Here is a 21,407-nt window from a genome sequence, read left to right as displayed (position 1 = left end):
GACTCCCAAATGTGCCCTACAAGAACAGAATTCCCCCGATCAAATGGGAAGATCCGAAACCTTTGAGGAGCCAGCCTATCAGTTGTAGCTGTAAAACTCCTTAGGTTCTGATCCAGAAATAATGCAGGTCTGGAATACTTACAGACTGAAATCCCCTCAATAGGCCCAGTTTGAGGCCCAGCATGCTACCTTGGATTAATGGTACTGGCTCAGTCGTAAGAAGGTGCAGTGCCAGGTACTTGTTGCAGGTTTCTGCTGAATTTGGCATTTCTTCTTTCCCCAGAAATCTGGAGACATTTGATCAATCCAGATTCTATGTCTATATCTGCAGTACCCACCGTATGTATGCTTATATTTATATTTTAAACAACCAAAGTTCTCTGGCATTTAAGCAAACAAAATTACAGTGCAACAATAAAAAAACAATACTAGACCATTATAGAATCACAAATCACTTAAATAGAAAATTGGGTACAGGAAAATAAAGCAACAGATCATTACAGAGGTGTAAAGGGAGAATTAGATCCCTACAGGATCATAGTTTAATGTCTGTAAATGCAGCAACATTTCTGCATAAATTTAATTATAGCCTAATGAAATTGGGATTTCAAAGAATCCCAAACAATGGTTCAAATTATGATTGGTTTAGATTAAGCACAGTTTCTAGAGGTAGGAAAGCAACATAAGGAGGATCTCCAGAATCAGGTGCCTCCAGAATATGCAGGTGATAAAGGTTCCTCCATCTAACAACTGTAAAGCTACTGCACCCCTCCAGCTTCTTCTATAGGGACAGGTGGGTGTGAGCCTTGGAAATGTAAAGATAAAGAGTATTAGTTACAGCCATGGAAAAATCCAAGAACAAAAAAGACACTTTAATACCAACTGCTTGTAACAAGTTGTCTCCTACAACTCGCCTTACTCCAAGCAGTTTTTATTAAGAAGCATTAAAACATTTTCCTTAGTAAGAGTTTCCTCAAACATGTTGGAAATCATATTTGCAGCTGTCTGTCTGTCTGTCTGCTTGTTCTTGGCAGTCCCCATAAAGCCTTTGATGGCAAGTTGACTGTGGTGTTCAAGCCTTGGTCCCTAAAAAATAGATTGCAATTGACTACGTTTTATTCCTTAAGGTTGGGGATTCAGTGAACTGTATACATCAGTGGTCTCCAAAGCGGGGTGCGCACACCCCAGGGGGTGCACAAACACGATCCACGGGGGTGCGTGAGCTGCCTGATCATTGAGCAGCTTGCCCCTGCTCCTACGAGGTGGGCGGCGGGGGCAGGCTGGGACAGGAGCCAAGAGGGAAGCGCTCTCTCGGCTCCTGTCCTATTGAGAGCAACTGCTCGGCCCTGGTGCCTTCCTGCTGAAGGACAGCGGGAAGGAGATTAACCCTTCCCACTCTCCTTTCGCAGAATGAAACCGAGAAGGAAGCGGGCACTTTCCTCTCAGCTTCCATCCTGCCAAAGGAGAGTGGGAAGGGTTAACAGTCCAGACCAAGCTACCAGTCGGCCAAGGAGTTGGGGACTCTATGCAGGGTGCGGGGCTGGCGACCAGGACTCCCAGCTCCAGCACAGGCAGGATCCCAGCCAAGCACGCCTTTGCCCTCCTTGCAAAGAGACTTTCCCCTCCTTGCAAGTTGACAGTGGTGCCCTCGTGGATTTACAGATTATTTGGTTTGAACTAAACTAACCTTCACAAAATGGACAGGTGGCTTAAAAAGATTCCTGCAAAGAAACCACGGATTGAATATAATACAAATAATGCAAGCACAAGCGAGCAACAAGAAAATGGGAGAGCTGACACTTATCCTACTCCTAGTACGAGCTCTTTGGCAGCCACTTTACAAGGTAAAAACAATGATGATCTAATCAGATTTTACAAGCCAGCCAAAAAAATTCAAAATTATCAAGAAAACTATTTGAAATACGGATTTACATCTGTCATTAATGATGAACCTCACCCTAAGTGAGTGTTGTGCCTTGAGATATTAGCTAATGATAGTTTATCATCACCTCCCACTCCACTAATGTTATTCTCACCAATTCCAGTGCAAAACCCAATGCGTCTGGTGGACCCTATTCTGATAACTTCTATATCAGAGGGTGAGATCAGGGACCAATCCCCAACTGGTCCATCCACTTTGCCACCTCGTTCATACTGGCCACAGTGGTACAGAACATCTTGACACCGACATCAGGGATCTTCGGATTCACTGTACTTGGTTGCCTCCTTCAACAGAGATCATCTCCCTGGTCTTTACGAGCAGAGCTGGAATAGAGGACAGTCCAGATCACCTTTCTCTGATTGGGAGAGAAGTCTGACATTAGATTCACGATACAGGAGACCCCGTGATTGGGATGAGGATCGGTATGATCCATATGATCCTTACTACCTTCGCCGTTCTGACCTTCCATATTGGGGTGGGAGTCACTACCATTGGCACCCATTGGCTTGGCACCCATTGGGTGACCACCAGATTGGGGGAAGGATCCTTTTTGAGTGCCTCTTTCAGTCCCTAGGCCTGTTCTGCAATTGCAGCAAATGATCCAGGCACCAACACCCTGGCTTTGCAACCAACTGATGCCCACGCTACAGCCACCAGTGCAACCACTGGCCACACTACAGCCACAGTTATGGCTTAACACTGGTGACAAGCCTTCACTTCCCTGCAAGGAAGGTGACAAGCAAGCTCTGCTACAGGCAGCTCTGAGGATCACCATTCTCTAGTATGGAAGGTTATCGGTCTGACACCACATCTCAGTTCTCCTGCCTGATTTCCATTTGTTTGCCTGATGCTTGTTAGGTCAAATGATGCCTTCTCACTGTCAGGGAACCGTGGGCAATTTTCTAATCATGTGATGAGAATGTCAAAGCACTTGGAGGGAATGTATCATTTGCAAGAAGCCAACACAGAATACCTATACAAGCACCCTACTCCAAACTCAATGGTGGTAGAGGCTGCACAGGGAAAGTCTCAGAGAGCACATTCTTCTCCAACTGACGTCTTGACCTACTTGGAAGGAGACTATATTCCTCCACAGCAATGGACCTAAACATCTTGTATTACCGGGCAGCGATGTTGGGGTATCAGCTACTGTTAAAGGATAAAGCTGGCCACCTCTTTGAGTATCTACTGGATGATAAGAAGGAATTAGGCTGCCTTTTCCAAGCCAAGGCAAAGAAGTTGTCAAGGCAACAAATAAATACATCTTACCATCAAGTTGAAAGGTCCTTGTCCAGTCCATTGCTGTACATTGCCATGTCTGGCTGAGGTCAGCTGGCTTTCCTCAGAAAACTAGAGCATGCTTTGAGGATCTACCTTTCGATGGTCAGGGACTGTTCAGTGCAAAAACTGACAACATGCTGGACTCAGTACAAAAGGCCTTTACCACGGAATGTCGAATGGGATTCATGCCCCAACTGGCACCCAGGCAATGGTGTTGGTTCGAGCCTTGCATTACCAGGTACCAACATCAACAGCCTGGGTCTTTGCAGCAGCAGCAGCATCCTCAACCAACGAAGTTGGGAAAGTCTTTTTCAAGTTTGAAATTTCGTGGCTATCGCTGCAAAACTGACAGCAGAAACAAACAGCACCTTTGACTCAGACCCCTTCCTTTTCTCCCTCTGCTCATCTTCCCATGTTCAGAACTCTTCTGTTCTCCTATCATCTGGCTTGGCACAACATCACATTGGATTCTTGCATCCACTAGCACATTGTGAAAAGCAACCTTCCAGGAGAGAAGGCGCATGTCCATGGTCACCAACGGCTCAAAGGGCTTGAATGACAGCACCTTCAGCACCACAGACAGACTAGGTACTGCAGTGGAAGATTCCTAATCCCATTTAGAAACCTCTTCACTGTCGGATGCGAGAAAACTGAAAATTTATTTTATTTATTAATTTTATTTATTTCATTTCTATACCGCCCAATAGCCGAAGCTCTCTGGGCAGTTCACAAAAATTAAAACCAAACAGCACACAATAAAACCATTTAAAATATATAGAACATTAAAACCACAGTATAACAATACAACCACAGTAAAACCTAGCAGCAGTGCAGGAGTTTAAAATACAGATTTAAAACAGCAAAGATAAAAGTTTAGAATGCTAAAATGCCTGGGAGAATAAAAAGGTCTTCACCTGGCGCCGAAAGGAATACAATGTAGGTGCCAGGCGAACCTCACTAGGAAGCTCATTCCGGAGCCGGGGTGCCACAGCAGACAAAGCCCTCCTCCTAGTAGCCACCCGCCTCACTTCCTTTGGCAGGGGCTCACGGAGAAGGGCCGCTGAGGGTGATCTTAAGGTCCAGGTAGGCACATATGGGAGGAGGCGATCCTTCAGATAACCTGGCCCCAAGCTGTTCAGGGGTTTGAATGTTAATACAAACATTCAACATTGAAAACCCCTCAAGGAGCTGAGGGAATAAACAGGAACCTGCTAGGGACATGCATATTGGGATGGTGGGAGAAGAGTTCCCGCCAGAATTCCTCAGCTATAGAAGTTTCCTGAATCGAGGCTGCGCGTAGGCGCAGAGCTCATGTGTGTGAACACACAGATGACCACTTGAAGAACTAACAGGTAGCAACCTGTCTGTTGTTGCTGTCATCATGGAATTAGTATTACCATGAAAAGGATGCTAAGGGAAACAAATGCCTTCCGGTATCTAGAATAATTACTCAACAAAATAGCCACTGAAATACATTAAGATATGGGGCAGGGAGTATAGGTCAGCACAGTTCTCACACCCATGTCTATTCAAAACATGAACAAAAATATGATTGGGGTCACGAAAGAATGAGTATCTCTCCTAACTATGTCCACACCTCTGTCTGCATCTGTCCATAGCTCTTTAGGAAGGCCCACTCCATGCTTTAAGAAACCATCCTCTAGGTTACCAATGACAAAAGTATACATTGGTTTGAAATACACTAGGCATAATCAAGCCAAGGTTAAACACTTATAAATCCTATAATTTCAATGGTAGAGAATGCTCATGTGCTGAATTTCTCCCATTGAAATAAGTGGGTCTTAGAAATACTTCACTTTGGCTGGGTTGTATACAAGATGTACCAGTAGCTTTGTTTCTGTGTTTGCTATATAAAACTCACTGACAGCCCATCTATTAATGTATGTTGCATGCCACAAGCAGTCATACCCAAACAATATGAATATTCAGCATTCTTTTAAATTGAATTGTGTTCTTCCTGAACAGGGTATACTTATTTTTTAGGCTCACATCTGGCAAAGATGTAACAGGGTAAAACACTTGTTAAGTAGAGCACACATAACCCTATTAACATTGAAGCTACTCACAAGCGAGAAGATATTCAAACTCAAGTGTTTGCAAGATTGTGGGCAAGTTAGGTTTTTGAGGTGGTGCCATCTAATTACATATATAAATATCTTCTAGTGCTCAAATATTTGTGAGGAAGTTTCTTATGAGTGTGACTAATACCACTGGCTTAAGGTAGGCAAAGTGCAGGTGAAGTTGTGCGAGCTTTCCCATGGATATCTGCCAATGCACCTGAATAATTCCAGCCTAAAATAACTCCCATTAGTTGAGAATCTAGTCAACTAATGAGCAAGTATCACCCACAGTGCTTAATTAAATGGTGTGTGTATGGATGTTGACAGGAGAGGTATGTCACTACCTTAACTTTAATTCTGGTGGGGTTCTGGCATGTGTTGCTGGTAGAAGAGTTGGTTTGGTCACCTGTCCATTTCCAGCTCTTGAATCTAGTCTGAATTGTTTTTTCTATAATGACAAAATAATGAACCATTCATGTGATGACAATCCAAACACATATGTGAAGTTTTATCCTGCTGAAACTGATAACTGACTGATGAAAAGACCATCTTGAAAAATGCCACCATATGATAGGAGGGCATGAACTTATCAAAGTTGCTATTATCCCTTGATTAATTCTCTGACTCAGGGCCAATTTCTCCGCCTTCTCATCTATCAGTTTGTGCACACAGGGAAAAGATTGGGGAAGAAAGCCCTAAGTAGTTAAGGATCTGGATATCTAAGCAGCTGCCTCCTTCTATATCTGCCTTCCTCAACCCTCCAGATATTTTGGACTACTATTCCCAGGATTTTTAATCATTGACCATACTGACTGGGGCTGATGGAGTTGGAGCCCAAAACTTCTAGTAGGTGGGGGAAGGCTGTTCCATATGAACCTATCCCACACACTGCAGTCCCCAGAGGAGGCCCCGCTTCTTGTCGTTCCACCATCTGAAGTGTGGAGGGTGGGAAAACGGGGCCTTCTCGCTGGTGGTGCCCAGGCTAGAACTACTTTCCCATGAGATGCCAAGTTCAGACAAAACTGTTCAGACACACATTTTATCAGAATGCCCCCTTGATCTGTTGGATACTGATTTCGTATTCTGCTACTGCAATTTGGTATTTTTTAATTTGTTTTATAATTTTGCTATGGTTGTTAGCAATCCTTAGTGTCCCACTTGGGGTGGAAGAGTGGGATAAATATATTTTACTAACTAAAATAAAATAGCCCAGACTTCATTTGCTAGCAGACTATGACCCAGTTCACACATAATGCCAATTTGTGGGTTATTGTGGAGAACAACAGTAGGCCGGTTGCTAACATCCCCTTCTTGGACAAGCATGGTTGCTGACCAACTCCAGACTTTTTTGGATTAAGTTGGTTTTCTAGATCCATTTGAATCCAGCTATTAGGCTTGGTTTGGGGATAGAAATTGCCTTTGGTCACCCTGTGGGATGATCTTTGCCAAGAAAGAGATGGGGAATGCAAACCTGTTGGTTCTCCTGGACCTCTCAGCAGCTTTCAGTACCATTGACCATGGTATCCTTCTGGAGGGATTATCTGGGTTGGGAGCTGGGGCACTGTTTTGCAATGGTTCCATTTCTATTTGGATGGTCGCTTCCAGAAGGTGGTGCTGGGGGGTTATTGCTCGGTTCCATGGCAATTACTTCAAGGGGTTCCACGGGGCTCAACTTTATCCCCCATGCTATTTAACACCTATGTGATACCTCTGGGGGAGGTTATCCGGGGATGTGGACAGAGGTGCCATCAATATGCTGATGACACTCAGCTCTACCTCTCCTTTTCATCAAACCCAGGTGAGGCAGTGGATGTCCTGAATTGGTGTCTGAGCAGGGTAATGGACTGGATAAGGGCCAAACAAACTGAAGTTAAATCCAGACAAGATGGAAGTACTCTTAGCAGGTAGTTCATCTGCCTGGTTGAGTGGCGTTCAACCTGCCCTGGAGGGAGCTGGACTCCCCCTGAAAGATCAGGCACGCCTCTTGGGGGTACTCTTGGGTTCATCATTATCACTTGATGCCTACGTGGCCTCAGTGGCCAGGAGTGCCTTTTATAGCTGCAACCCAGTCTGGACAGAGATAGCCTAGTGACTGTTATCCATGCTCTGGTAATCTCCCAGTTGGATTACTGCAATGTGTTGTATGTGTGGCTACCTTTGAAGATGGTTAAGACACTTCAGTTAGTTCAAAATAGAATTTCTAGCTTACTGTCTGGGACAGGCCAATTTGACCATGTGATGCCAGTACTTCGTCAGCTGCGCTGGCTTGCAGTCCATTTCCAAGCCCAAAACAAAGTTGAAGCCCTAAATGGCTTGGGACCAGAGTATCTAAAGACACGTCTCCTTGCACATGTACCTGCTTGGACCCATAGGTCATCTTCAAAGGCCCTCCTTTGGTTGCCCCTGCCAAAGGAAGCTAGGTGGGTGGCTACAAGAGAGAGGGCCTTCTCAGTGGTGGCACCCCACTTGTGGAATAAGCTTCCCAAAGAGATTCACCTGGCACCTACGTTATTATTTTTTTGGCCCCAGGTCAAAAGCATTTCTTTTTTCCCAAGCATTTTAGAGACCTAGTTCTAGGTAATTATGGCTGTTTTATCAATTCCTCTGCTGTTTATTGTTACATTAGACTGTATTCTGTTCTTTTAAATACTTGTATTGTATTTTATATTTTAACTGTTATATGGCATTTTAGTTTTTTAACTGTTCATAATCTGCCCAGAGAACATTGGTTATTGGGCAGATTAAAAATGTAATAAATAAATATTTAGCCTATGAATTGGTAGGAGTGAGCAGGAGCTAGTGAGTACACAGCCTCCAGCATGCTGTTCACTTCTGTTTTCTGTAAACAACCTATGATTGACCCAAACTTAGGTTGCGAGCATGACTTCCGAACCTGGACGCTCTGGATTATTTAGTGGTTAAACAATCCAGAGTTAACCCAAGAAGAAATTGTAGGTTAATTCTGGATTTAATTTCTAAACAACCCAGTCCAGGTTTAGAGTCACACTCACAGGGCAATCATATGGTTTACAGGAAATGAAGTGAAATTTGTGTCATCTGCAAATTTGATCAGCATTCTCTGCACCTCCTCCTCCAAGTCATTAATACAAATGTTGAAGAACACTGAGCGCAGGACTGAGCCTTGCGGTACCCCACTCGTTACCTCTCCCCAGTTTGAGAAGATCCCATTGATAAGCACTCTTTGAGTCAGATCCTGTGGCCAGCTGTGGATCCACCTGATTGTTGTTTCATCTAGCCCACTTTGAGCTAGTTTGCTCATCAGGATATCATGGGGCACTTTGTCGAAAGCTTTGCTGAAGTCGAGATATATTATGTCCACAGCATTCCCACAGTCCACAAGGGAGGTTACCTGATCAAAAAATAAGATCACATTAGTCTGGCAGGATTTGTTCTTGACAAATCCATGTTGGTTTTGAGTAATCACTGCATTGTGTTCAAGGTGCTTACAGATGGATTTGTACTCAAAGCCAAAATGGATTTGTCAAGAACAAGTCCTGCCAGACGAATCTAATCAAATTTTTTGATCAAGTCACCTCCCTTGTGGACTGTGGGAATGCTATAGACATCATATACCTCGACTTCAGCAAAGCTTTCGACAAAGTGCCCCATGATATCCTGATGAGCAAACTAGCTCAAAGTGGGCTAGATGAAACAACGATCCGGTGGATCCACAGTTGGCTACAGAATCGGACTCAAAGAGTGCTTATCAATGGGACCTTCTCAAACTGGGGACAGATAACAAGTGGGGTACTACAGGGCTCAGTCCTGGGCCCAGTGCTCTTCAACATTTTTATTCATGACTTGGAGGAGGAGGTGCAGAGAATGCTGATCAAATTTGCAGATGACACAAAATTGGGCAGGATAGCTAATACTTTGGAAGACAGAAACAAAATTCAAAGTGATCTTGATAGACTGGAGCGCTGGGCAGAAAACAACAGAATGACATTTAATAGGGATAAATGCCAAGTTCTGCACCTAGGAAAAAGAAACCAAATGCACAGTTACAAGATGGGGGATACGTGGCTCAACAACACTCCAAGCGAGAAGGATCTTGGAACTGTTGTCGATCACAAGCCAACAATGTGATATGGCTGCAAAAAAGGCAAATGCTCTTTTGGGCTGCATTAATAGAAGCATAGCTTCCAAATCCCAGGAAGTACTAGTTCTCCTCTACTCAGCACTGGTTAGGCCTCATCTGGAGTACTGTGTCCAGTTCTGGGCACCACACTTTAAGAAGGATGCAGACAAACTGGAGAGGGTTCAGAGGAGGGCAACAAAGATGATCGGGGGACTAGAAACAAAGCCCTATGAACAGAGACTGAAAGAACTGGGCATGTTTAGCCTTGAGTAGAGAAGACTGAGGGGAGACATGATAGCACCCTTCAAGTACGTGAAAGGTTGTCACAGAGAAGAAGGCCAGGATGTCTTCTCGATCATCCCAGAGTGCACGACACGGAATCATGGGCTCAAGTTACAGAAAGACAGATTCTGGCTGAACATCAGGAGAAACTTCCTGACTGTTAGAGCAATACGACAATGGAACCAATTACCTAGGGAGGTAGTGGGCTCTCCCACACTGGTGGCGTTCAAGACGAGGCTGGACAGCCATCTGTCAGGAATGTTCTGACTTGGATTCCCACATTGAGCAAGGGGTTGGACTCGATGGCCTTGTAGGCCCCTTCCAACCCTACTATTCTATGATTCTCTTCTATGGATTGCATTATAATCTGCTCCAGAATTTTCCCAGGGATTGATGTCAGACTGACTGGTCTGTAGTTCCCAGGTTCCTCATTTTTACTCTTTTTGAAGATGGGGACAACATTAGCCCTCCTCCAGTCTTCTGGCACTTCACCTGTCCTCCATGATTTCTCAAAGAGAATAGACAGTGGTTCTGAGAGTTCTTCTGCCATATCCTTTATTACTCTAGGATGCAGTTCATCTGGCCCTGGAGATTTGAACTCATTCAAAGTAATTAGGTGTTCCTTGACCATATGCCTATCGATCTCAAGCTGCAGTCCTTCCCTTTCAGTATCCCTCGCTAACCTCAAGTCGTTCTCAGCTTTAGCTTCCCTGACGCCATCCCTGCAATTCTGTGCTACCTGCCTGTACTCTTCCTTTGTAGCTTGGCCTTCCTTCCACTTCCTATATGTGTCCTTTTTTGTTTTCAGGTCATCTCTAAGCTTTTTGTGAAGCCACACTGGCTTCTTCTGTTGTCTTCCACCTCTTCTTTTTGTTGGAATTGTTTGTAATTCTGCCTTTAGAATTTCCTTTTTAAACTCCCACCCATCTTGGATTCCTTTTCTTGTTAGAGTTGCTTGCCATGGGACCTTACTGATCATTGTTCTGAGTTTATTAGAATTGGCTTTCCTAAAATCCAGGGTACGGGGTTGGCTACACTTGGCTTTTGCTTCCTTTAGAACCAAGAACTCAAGCATAACATGGTCATTTTCCCCCAGAGTTCCTGTAACTGCTACTTTATCCACTAAGTCATCTCTGTAGGTTAGGATCAAGTAAAAGATAGCTGATCCTCTAGTTCCTTCCTCTTGTTTTTGTAGGAGGAAATTATCAGCAACACAAGTCAGGAATCTCTTGGAGGGGCCATGTTTTGCAGAATTTGTCTCCGAACAAATATCGGAGAAATTGAAGTCCCCCATTACAACTATGTCATGCATCCTTGAAACCTTGGCAATTTACTTTTCAAAAGTTTCATCCTCGTCTTCTCCTTGATTGAGTGGTCGGTAGTAGACTCCGACCACCAGGTTCCTTTTATTCTTTGCACCATTTATTTTAACCCAGAAGTTCTCAATGGGGCTACCAAGCTCATCCTCCTGTATGTCTGTGCAGGGATATGTATTTTTAACATATAGTGCAACTCCACCTCTCTTTCTGTTCCTCCTGTTCTTTTTGAGCAAGTTATATCCTTCAATTGCTGTATTCCAGTCATGAGTGTCATCCCACCAAGTCCAAGTTATACCTATCAAGTCATAATTTCCCTCCTGTATTAAGAGTTCAAGTTCATTCTGTTTGTTTCCCATACTCTGGGCATTAGTGTATAGACATCAAAGACCATGTGCTTTATAGTCTGGCTTTCTTTCTACATGTTTCTGAAGACTATTATTGGGTGCTATTAGAGCTGTTCTCTCCATTGTGGTGCGTGAGCCTTCATCCATTGTTACCCCCAACTTTACATCTCCCTCCCCTGTAGGATTCAGTTTAAAGCCCTCCTGATGAAGTTCTTCATGCTGTGGCCAAACACATTCTTCCCAGCCTTTGTGAGGTGCAACACATCCCTTGCCAACAGTCCATCTTCCAGGAAGTGTAGCCCATGGTCCCAGAATCCAAATCTCTCATGCCAGCACCACCTTCGTAGCCAGTCGTTCAGCTGGAATATTTTTCTTTCCCTTTCTGTCCCTCTTCTAACTACTGGAAGGATGGATGGGGAAACTATTTGGGCCCCAAAGTTCTTGAGTTTCCTTCCCAAAGCTTCAAAGTCTGCCATGATGTCTTCGTAGCTCTGCTTGGCAGTATCCTTTGTTCCCACATGGATGAGAAGAAAGGGATACCTGTCAGTGGGCTGTATGAGTGTAGGCAACCCTTCAGTCACGTCTCTAATCTGTCCCCCTGGGAGACAGCATACCTGTCGAGTCCATGGGTCTTCATGACATACTTGGGTTTCGATCCCACGCAGCAAGGAGTCTCCCACTACTGCTACTCTTCTCTTCTTGCTGTTGTAGGCCTTGGTTTCATTGCCTCTGCTTGACTGACCTACATCCTCTTGCTCACTCTCATGCAGGTTCCCCTGTAATTCTTCCTTTGCAGGCTGCCCTCCAGTCTCATCTTCAAGTACCTGGAAACAGTTCCCTAGTTCCACTGCTTCCACTGTTGCAGAGTGGCTTCTAGTTCTTCTGCTCCTAACTGTCACCCTTTCCAAGGAGTATCCTTTACTTAATTTTTCCTCACCTCAGCATTTTCCTCTTCTGCCTCAGCTTGCTGTTGCTCTTCTAGCTTCTGTTCTTCACTTTGCTGCTGTAGTTGAACTGTTCTGTCCAAGAACTCTTTGTGTGTCAGGGTGGAAACTGAGCCCATAGAGCCCCAGAGCAGTTCTGATTCTGAGGAGGAACAGCAATCCGTGGGAGAGGAGCTTGCTCATCTCTCACAAGCACAGCAGCTGGCAGAGATTCCTCCTGCCAGCATTCCTGGGATAGATAGTGACCCTGGCAGTGAGAGAGCGCTGGAGGGCGGCTTGTTGGACGCTCGGCGCCGACACAGGGAGCGCCGACAGATGGAGGGTGCCAAAAGGAGGCGTTCCGCTCGTTTGGCACTCAAATAATGGTCGCGTCCCGAGGACCCAAGGGAAAGAGGGAGGATCTCTCCATAGCCCATAAGCTCAGAGTCTTCCCGTGGTTCTCCTTCAAACGGGGACCAACTGCCTTACCTGGAGCTTAGGCTACTCTGCTATCTTTCCCCAGTGCTGTTCCTTGCTTAGTCGCTAGTGATTAGTATCTGAAAGAGTCATAAAGGAATAAAGCCTTGGAAAGAATCTTCGTTGTCTGTGTCCTGAGTTGGCTATTGGAGGGGACTGCAAGAGGCAGCTAGGGCGCTCCTGACATTGTGTTCTCTTATTCCCTGGAGGGTTGACACTCGCATTCCCTGGAGGGTTGACACTCGCCGCTCCAGTCCTCTTACTTTTTCTTCCAACAGCGTGATCAACTTGCACTTGTTGTACATGTAGGCCATGGTGATCTCAGGCAAGAAAACAAACATGGCACAGACCTTGCAGGTCACCACCACTGGAGAGTCTTTTCTTTCCATAGTCTCTATTCCCTTTATGTTTCTAGCTTTCTGATTGTACTGGAATAGCCTGTGCTTTGTCCTTTATTCACTGGAGGTTAAAAACACCGGCCCACTGGTATGGGAGTCTGTGTTACAAGAAAAAGAAATTTGAAAAAATGAAAAAAAAACAGAGAAAGTTGTGATGCCTGGAGAACTGTTTGAGGTACTCACCCAGACGGATCCTCTTCTCTTGATACCCAGAGGAATTATCAGTATACAGCTATTTTAAAGCTGCATTTTCATTCCACCTCACTCATCCCTCAGTCTGAAACAGCTGCCTCATCAGCCATGTGGCCAGGGTAAACCCCACAGCTGAGGAGAAATATCTGGAAGAAGAAGTTCTCCTTGTTCCACGTGGCATAGGACATGAATACCAAGAGGGAGCTGATGGTACTGAACAGCAAAGAATAGACGTTGATGCCAGGCCTTTGTGGAGACAGCAAGGCCAGCGAGCAAGGCATTTTGGCTGAGATCCACCACGTTGAGGAAACTGTCATACAGGCAGAGACAGATGAGAAACTGCAAGCCTGGGTGGGCCCATGCAGTCCAAAAAGCCAGGAACGATATTGTAAAGATGGGCTATTGCAGCTCAGCACCTTGAGTCTCTTCAAAACGACTTCAGGAGCAGAGATACCCACTCCTGACTGCTGCGTGGTAAGGAATGCCCAGTCATTCAACCAGCTGAAGAGAGGATAGTTGATGCTGTTCCAGATCAGAAACACTGTTTCCCCAATCCAAAACAAAAGGTTATTGATCTTCTATATAGAAACAAAGGTGTCCACATAGTAGAGGAGAAACACATTGTGCAAAATGGAAATAAAGAGCGACAGGGACCCATAGACAACTGTAACGGGCAGGTTGAAGTGGCAAGCAAGTAGCCATGGTCCTTGGGCTGTTCACATCCTCTCCAGTCCCAATAGGGTCTCTCTCTCCAGCACCTGCTAGCTCATCGTTAGGACCAAACCCTAATTCCCCTTGCAGGGAGGACATGCTGAGGGATCAACCCTTGCAGCAGTTCCACTGGGACATGGATGCAGTCACTGCCATAATTTGAAGGCACTAGCAGATAACATCACTCAAGGGTGGATGTCTCACTATGGGGAGTGGAACTGTAAGTGCAGGAGATCCAAGGCAAAACTGTTCCTCCAAAACTAACCATCCATTAACCAGAAAACGTTTTGATGAATTTGGAGGAAAGAAAAAAAAAAGACTTCCAATAAGATTACCAAAATTTTTCTTGGGGTTCCACAAGTCCTCAGAAAGACCAGGATCAGAAGTGATAAGAGGTGGGCGGAAATTACCTTGCTTCTACAGTGTTTCTATCAGACTCTATGCCACATACTTCTTATAAAAGGCTGTAAATGTCAGGATTGAGCCCAGGTCCTCTGGTTTGGTTTTGGACTCTGATTCAGATTCTGAGACAGAGCTAGAAGAAGCCCAGCAGAGTCAGGGTGTGGGGGAGGAAATTCCCCAAATCTCCCCTGGAGTCAATGAAGAACCTTCCCAGGGGCTTATCAACAAGGAGAGCCAGGCTCAGAGACCATCTCCCCCTGCCTCCAGTGGGAACCCAGCCTCTGTCAGAGGGCGGGGGGAGCATCAGGATTGACAGATGCCAGAGCCTGCCACAGAGTTAAGTGGGTGGAGCTGTGAGGAGTTGGGAAGTGTCCCACCCAATTGGCTGCCTGAAGAGGGTGGGCCGGGAGGAGCCTTCTTGAAGGGAGGAGACCAGAAAGAGCCGGCTGAGCATGGTGGGAAACCCATCCATTTGGGTTGAAAGGCAACTGCCCTGCTTTCAGTAGCTCTCTAACCAAAATATTTATATTGCTAATTAGGCCTAGCGGACAACTCTTAGCCTTTGTAGTCACTTCAGAACTGAAGAGGTGCTATTCAGTGAATGAAAAGTTTGTGGATTGCCCAGCGAGGAGTCTTGCTTACCTCATTACTCAGTGGGAGGGCTTGGAATCCCTGACAGTAACTATCTTTCTGAATGAATTGGTTAATCCTGTACGAGTGGAGAAGTCCATGTAGACATGCTGGCACCACTTTTAGATAAGTGTTCATGCCTGACCATCAGCTGTTTGTCAGGTTCAGCCATTCTCATGGCATTGGAAGCCACTGGCATAGAACTGATTAATACATTACCTTCACTACATGATAGTAATGTTACCCCATGGTGAATTTTAAACACCTCTACCTCTCATGGGGTAAAATGAAGCAGAACCTCCAGCTTAATTTGGACCATCCCAGCTAGGCAGGGAAACACATTGAAATGCCCGAGATTCATACAGCGGCCAGGTTCGCATGAGACAAAGGCAGTTAATAAGCCATTCCCACATGTGGCAGCTCATTTCCGTAATTACCCCACTGGGTGCGAGTTGTCATGATGTCCAAACCCAGTGAGGATGGCTGGCTGGGGTGGTTGACAAACCTCCCAGCAACTCTACAACAGAGCATGGGTTCTAGGTGGTTTGATAACCACCCCAGCCACCCACCCTTGCCAGGTTTAGATGTCACAACAATCCATGCCTGGCAGGGGTAATTGGAGAAATGAGCTGGTTCATGACCGGCATGTGTGTGGGGGTGGTTAACAAGCCACTGTGGCTTATTAACCACCCTTGTGTTGTATAAACTCATTGACCAAGTTCACATGATCACAGAGTGACTGCCTGGCCGTGGCAGTCACTAACTGCCTAATTAGCATAATTACCCTTGTTGGGTGCAGGTTGTCCTAATGTCTGAACCAGGTGAAGGTGGGTGACTGGGGTGGTTTACAAATCACCCTGAAACATTTGCTAGGGTTGCTGGGTGGTTTGTAAATCACCCCAGCCACCCACTTTCATTGGGTTCCGACATCACAACAACCCGCACCTGGCGAGGGCAATTATACTAATTAGGCATCTCGTGTCTGGCATGCATGGGAAGGGAAAATAAGCCACCATTGGCGTATTCTCCCTCCATGATTGTGCGAACTCGCCCTGTCATTGGGCCAGTTCAATGTCTCAATAAGTCATGCTGAAAACATGGAGGGTTGGTTAATCGCTCACTAAGCCACACTGCTGTTGACAGACGATCAGGCACTCTCTGGCTTGCCATAGTTTGTTTTTCCTTTTCTCCTTCCACCCACTGCCAGCACGTATCCCGGGGCTTTTGTGGCACAACTTGTCTATACTCCTGTGAGGAGATTCTCCCCCCGACCCCTGCTGCCCTTCTTGCCTTGCAAAGCACCTGTGTTGACATACTGTATGTACGCCATCTCTTTGGAGTGGGGGCTGGGCTGACCTTTCTGTTTAGGATGAGGCGGCTGAGGGTTTTATATATTTTCTTTCTTTAACACTTAAAAAAAAGCCTCCTTGGCTGCTCTTCGCAGCTGGGGACAAGCGATGTTCTTCTTCCTAGCACAGCTATGTGTGTATGCAGGATTGACTTACATCTGGGTAAGTGTGTGTGCCCCCCATTTGGGACCATGCTGATGCAGGAGGGGGGATTTAAGCTTTCTCCCCTCCTGTTTTCTAGGAAACAGGTTCAGGCAACACAAGTCACTCTGAAACAAACATGGCTCACAACCCACTGTGGATTGTCGTGTTATGCCATTCTGGACATGGAGGAAAACTTCATTTTGGATGTAATTATTGCGTGCTGCATCCTATGCAACATCTGTGAACCTGGGGGTAATGTGCTCCTGCAGGACAATCCCCAACTGCCCAGACCTGGTGCAGAGAGCAGTGCCACATCCTTGGATCTCTAGCAAGAGCAACCCGTACCCTTTGAATCCTCAGTCTGCCACAGCCTCATGCTGTGAAGCTAGAGAAATCCACTACTATCAATGAGTACATCTGGCACCATTATCCCCGTGTAGTCTGTGGGTACTTACCTCCCTTTAATCTTCCAGGACTGCATAGAAATAAGTGCCTTTCCCCCAGCAACATAGTATACTGCTTAGCATACAGTGTTGTGTATAAGCTGTCCCGTACCAGGAACAGTAGACTGCTAACACAACGAATATAAGCATTTCCTCTCGCAAATCACTAACATTTCTTAGCATAAGAAATAAGCATAAGCTGTCCCGTACCAGGAAATAAGCATAAGCTGTCCCGTACCAGGAACAGTAGACTGCTAGCACAACGAATATAAGCATTTCCTCTCGCAAATCACTAACATTTCTTAGCATAAGAAATAAGCATAAGCTGTCCCGTACCAGGAACAGTAGACTGCTAGCACAACGAATATAAGCATTTCCTCTCCCAAATCACTAACATTTCTTAGCATAAGTGTTCCATCCCAAGCCACTTTAAGTAATACCCCCCCATGCACCAGTAATGTATAAGCGCTGCTAAACGTTACTGATCCACCCCCTCCCCCAACCAGTAGGACTGTGTAGCATGCCTAGAAGCAGCAACCAGAAAACTGCTAGCTTGCCCCCTTAGTGGCATGTTTTTGAATTAACCAAGCTATGTAAGACAAGTAAAGTTTTATTGGAAATGTATGCATAGATTTTTGTTGTTGTTTTAACATATTGCATCTGATTCACAGCGTGGTGGTGGTGGTTGTAAATGAAGAGTACAAGAGTCAAAGGAGAGTCAACCCACTAAGGAAGTAGAGTCCATGAAAGCAGGAGTGGGGCGGGGAGAGATTGGGTTTAAAAGTAACCCACTAAGGCAAGCTAGAGGACTAAGGGGGAAACAAGCCACAGGAAGTTGCAGAGCACCTGGTCATCTGTTGGGAGTAATGTGGGTTAGTGAGGGAACAACCCACCCACCATGGCTTCTTTTCAGGGTGGCTAATCATGACATGCAAACTGGCTCAGTGACTGGGTTTGGGCAATCACGGGGGCGAAAGAAACATAATTACCAGTGGTGCAGTGTGGGTTGCCATGTCGTCTGAACCCGGTGCGTGGCACAGCTTGCAGTAGGGGTTGTGGGGTGGCTAAAAAGCTGCCCTTGCTGTGCTGCTCACCAGGTTCGGATGACTCTGCAACCTGCACTGCAGCGCAGGGAATTATGGAAATCGTGGTTGCACAACTAGCAGGGGAAGAACTCACGATGGGTTCTTTCGCTCCTGCGATCGTCCAAATGCAGCCAGTAAGTGGTACATCAGCTTACAGTTGGGGGTGGAGAATTTGCCGAGAGGATGCTATTTTGGTGTCATCCACATGGCAAGAGTAATGTGTAGATTTCCTATTGGTGATTCCTTGAAAAGAGCTGTGAGCCAGAAGAAGGATGAAAACTTTGAATGAAGAGCCTCTGATTTTGACCAGGATTGTGTATGATACTTCTGTTCTGACTCACCACTCAAATGTATAAATCAATCAGTCTGAAATGAGCTAATAATTACTTTCCCAGTACGAGTGATCATGCAAATGGATCCCACAAATTCCCACAGATTTGGAGGGGAAAAGTAGGTTATCACCCTGATGTGAAATGGCATAAATCAGCCTTCCCCAACCTGGTACTCTCCAGACAGGTTATACAATTCCTACCATCCCCAGCCAACATGGCTGGGAATTATGGGAGCTGTAGTCCAACATCTGGAGGGCACCAGGTTGGGGGAGGCTGGCATAAACTTCCATTTTTGTTTTGAATCTGCAGTAGGATTATTATCTGGTAGAAAGCCAGAACATGAGTCTCAAGACGTGGCCAGTGAGGTGTGAGTCATCCATCAAACCACTGGGGGACCAAAACTGCAGTGAATTTTAATTCTGTTCATTGGAATGACAAATAAGTCTGGTACAATACAGGATTTGTTTATATTTTATTTATTTCATTTATATCCTGTTTTTCCTCCAAGAGACTCCGGGCAACATAATGATTTTTCCCACCCTCATATTATCCGCACAATAACCATGTTAGGAAGGTTCAGCTCAGAGATGGTGGCTGGCCCAAGGTTGCCTAGTGAGCTTCATGGCTGACTGGAGATTAAATCTGGGTCTCCCCTGTCCTAAACCGACATTCCAACCATCATACCACAATGGCTCTCTCAGCCTCTCTCTCTAACTGGCATTTGGAATTTACATGGGGGGAGGGGATTATCCATTAAAAATTATTTTCTTTAAAGATGTTTCCTTCCTTAGAGGTATGCACTTGTCAATTACAGAAAGGAAAGAGATGAAGCCATACATATTCAAAAGATTTGTATCTTTTATACTGGCTTAATAGCCAGTATAAAAATAGATGCAAAAGGATCCACATGGCAAATACTTTTTAAAAAATAAACTCTACTGAGCTGGAATAAAATAAACAGCAAGGTATGTGATGCCAGGAAGGGCTGTGATCAAAGGGAATACACTGAATAGCTTATACCTATTCTTTCAGATAAAATGAGTTATTCAATGCAAAGGTGTTGTGATCACTTCTGGTGGGAAAAGAAATCTTGTATGCATGACTCAAAGATTCAATGACAGGGAAAGGCAGTGTTGCTTTTCAATAATAGTGTCAATTCTGAGTGCAAGGTGGTATGTGGGCATTTCTTGTGCTATTTTCCAAATCATTTGAATGGAAATACTGGATTAGCTAACCTTGTGTCAGGTCTGTTAGTTATATAAACTCTCCAACTGTTCCTGACTGAAGGATGCATAGTTGGGACTGAAAGCAGCCGCTGCTTTTTTATTCAGGGTTTTGTAAAACGTCTTCCCCTCATCATGTTTTTAAAATAACATGATTTATTAAACTGAAAGGGGATAACGAGAAAATTTCACACTTTGTCTTTTCACAGGGAGCTTTGTCCCAGTAGGAAATCCTTTTAGCCGAACACCTTCAGCTGGACTACACACGGTAAGGAGTTCTATTTTTTCCCCTTTTTACATATAAAAAAACAATTTAAACTTTTAAAAATCCTTCTTCAAATGTTACCATTGTACTGGAGCTTTTAAATGCTTCCCTTCACTTATAAAAGGAGTTCTTTCCAGAAAACAATCCTCCATGTAGTCTTTCTGCCTCCTATAGTTGCTCTCTGAAAACCAAAGAATAAAAGATTCAATATTATCTTTGCACAGTACGTTTGTAATTTATTAGAATTAGGTATGCTAGATTGTAACTCACTATCTTCAGGGGTGGTTTAGACACAGGGTTACGAAGAATAAGGCAAAGACACAACTGGGGCTCAACTTTGATGTTAATTTATTGTACTTCCAGTTGAGAGAGATGGAAATTAATTTTGCATTTGCTAATTGATTATTTCATTTTACACAGTGTTGTTACTGCTTGTATAATAACAGCACTAAAATCATTATTATTTTTTAAATTTACTTTAAACTAATAAGTACAGGAATTGGTTGCGGGTTTTAGGGTTAAAAATGTCACCTGCTTCAACAGATTTGTCTACCAAAAGTTCCCGTATTTGTCTTTAATTTGCTAAAATTAATCAGTTTATACTTTGACATTTCATGCAATTGTGGTAGAGGGAGTAGGATTTGAACTACATCTGTGATATTTGCTCGTGTGTTACTAGTGTCCAGCTACTGTAAATACTGCCTTAAGGGCTTTCCTTTTCAGCTAAGGGTCCCCCAGAGAAATCCTTCATCATAGTATGTTCCCTCCTTCACAAAATGCTTTGGCATAAATCAATGGTTGCTATTTAAAATCCCCATCTAAATTTACTGAAATTTAGTTTATACACACTTGGGTATCACACAGGATAGAGGTTACCCATTCACTTCAAAGCTGGGAAACAGCCCAGTTTGCCCATCTCCATCATCTGCACATAATTTCCCCTGAAGTGGTTGGGAATCTCATCCAAGAGCTCCATGCTCAACAGAGGTTCTGAATTGAGGGTGTTGGTATTTTTCAAAAACTTTCTGTTTGGTGGCTTTCTGTGCTGATTATGCTCCTGGATGAAAGCATGGTTTATATTTATGAATTGTTTTCCTCAATTACTACTGAAAGAAGTTTGAATTTTTTGGCCACAAAATTCCTGAGGGACATTCTTTTCAGTTATATCAGCCCAGAATAACTTAGACTAGAGAGGAAAACCAGGGATAGGAAATCCATTATAGTATTCGTTAGGCCTTTTCTTTTAAATCATAGTGATAGAAAAGTTCTCCTAACAGTATGTAAACTGGCATCCTTTGAAGTTGAAAGTGAAGTGTTTCTGATTAAAGAAGAACGGATCAAAATAGTTTTGGGGTGTGTTTGAATCATCTTAGCAGTTGAATTATTTCACCTACTTTTCCATTCATCCTTTTAAAAAAATCCCCATAGGCTCTGTTGCAGCAGCTGTGTTTCCGTTTCTTTTTTGTTTGTACATTGCAGGACTTA

The 21,407-nt window shown here is 44.5% G+C and overlaps 1 protein-coding gene across 7 annotated transcripts in view; it reads left to right on the top strand.

Annotated features, from left to right (window-relative positions):
- The window catches only part of AHI1 (Abelson helper integration site 1), a 129,457-nt gene that overhangs the window by 89,025 nt on the left and 19,025 nt on the right, over positions 1-21,407 (top strand). For all 7 annotated transcript variants that reach the window (XM_084827604.1, XM_084827601.1, XM_084827605.1 and 4 more), the window contains exon 20: positions 19,867-19,925. In XM_084827604.1, coding sequence (XP_084683730.1) covers positions 19,867-19,925 — 59 coding nt within the window. The remainder of the gene's footprint in view (positions 1-19,866; positions 19,926-21,407) is intronic.

This window comes from Heloderma suspectum, chromosome 1 (assembly GCF_057233095.1).
Source record: "Heloderma suspectum isolate Gila_16-S chromosome 1, 16-S_ref, whole genome shotgun sequence".
Taxonomy (NCBI): Eukaryota; Metazoa; Chordata; class Lepidosauria; order Squamata; family Helodermatidae; genus Heloderma; species Heloderma suspectum.
This window is presented reverse-complemented; position numbering and strand designations above follow the sequence as displayed.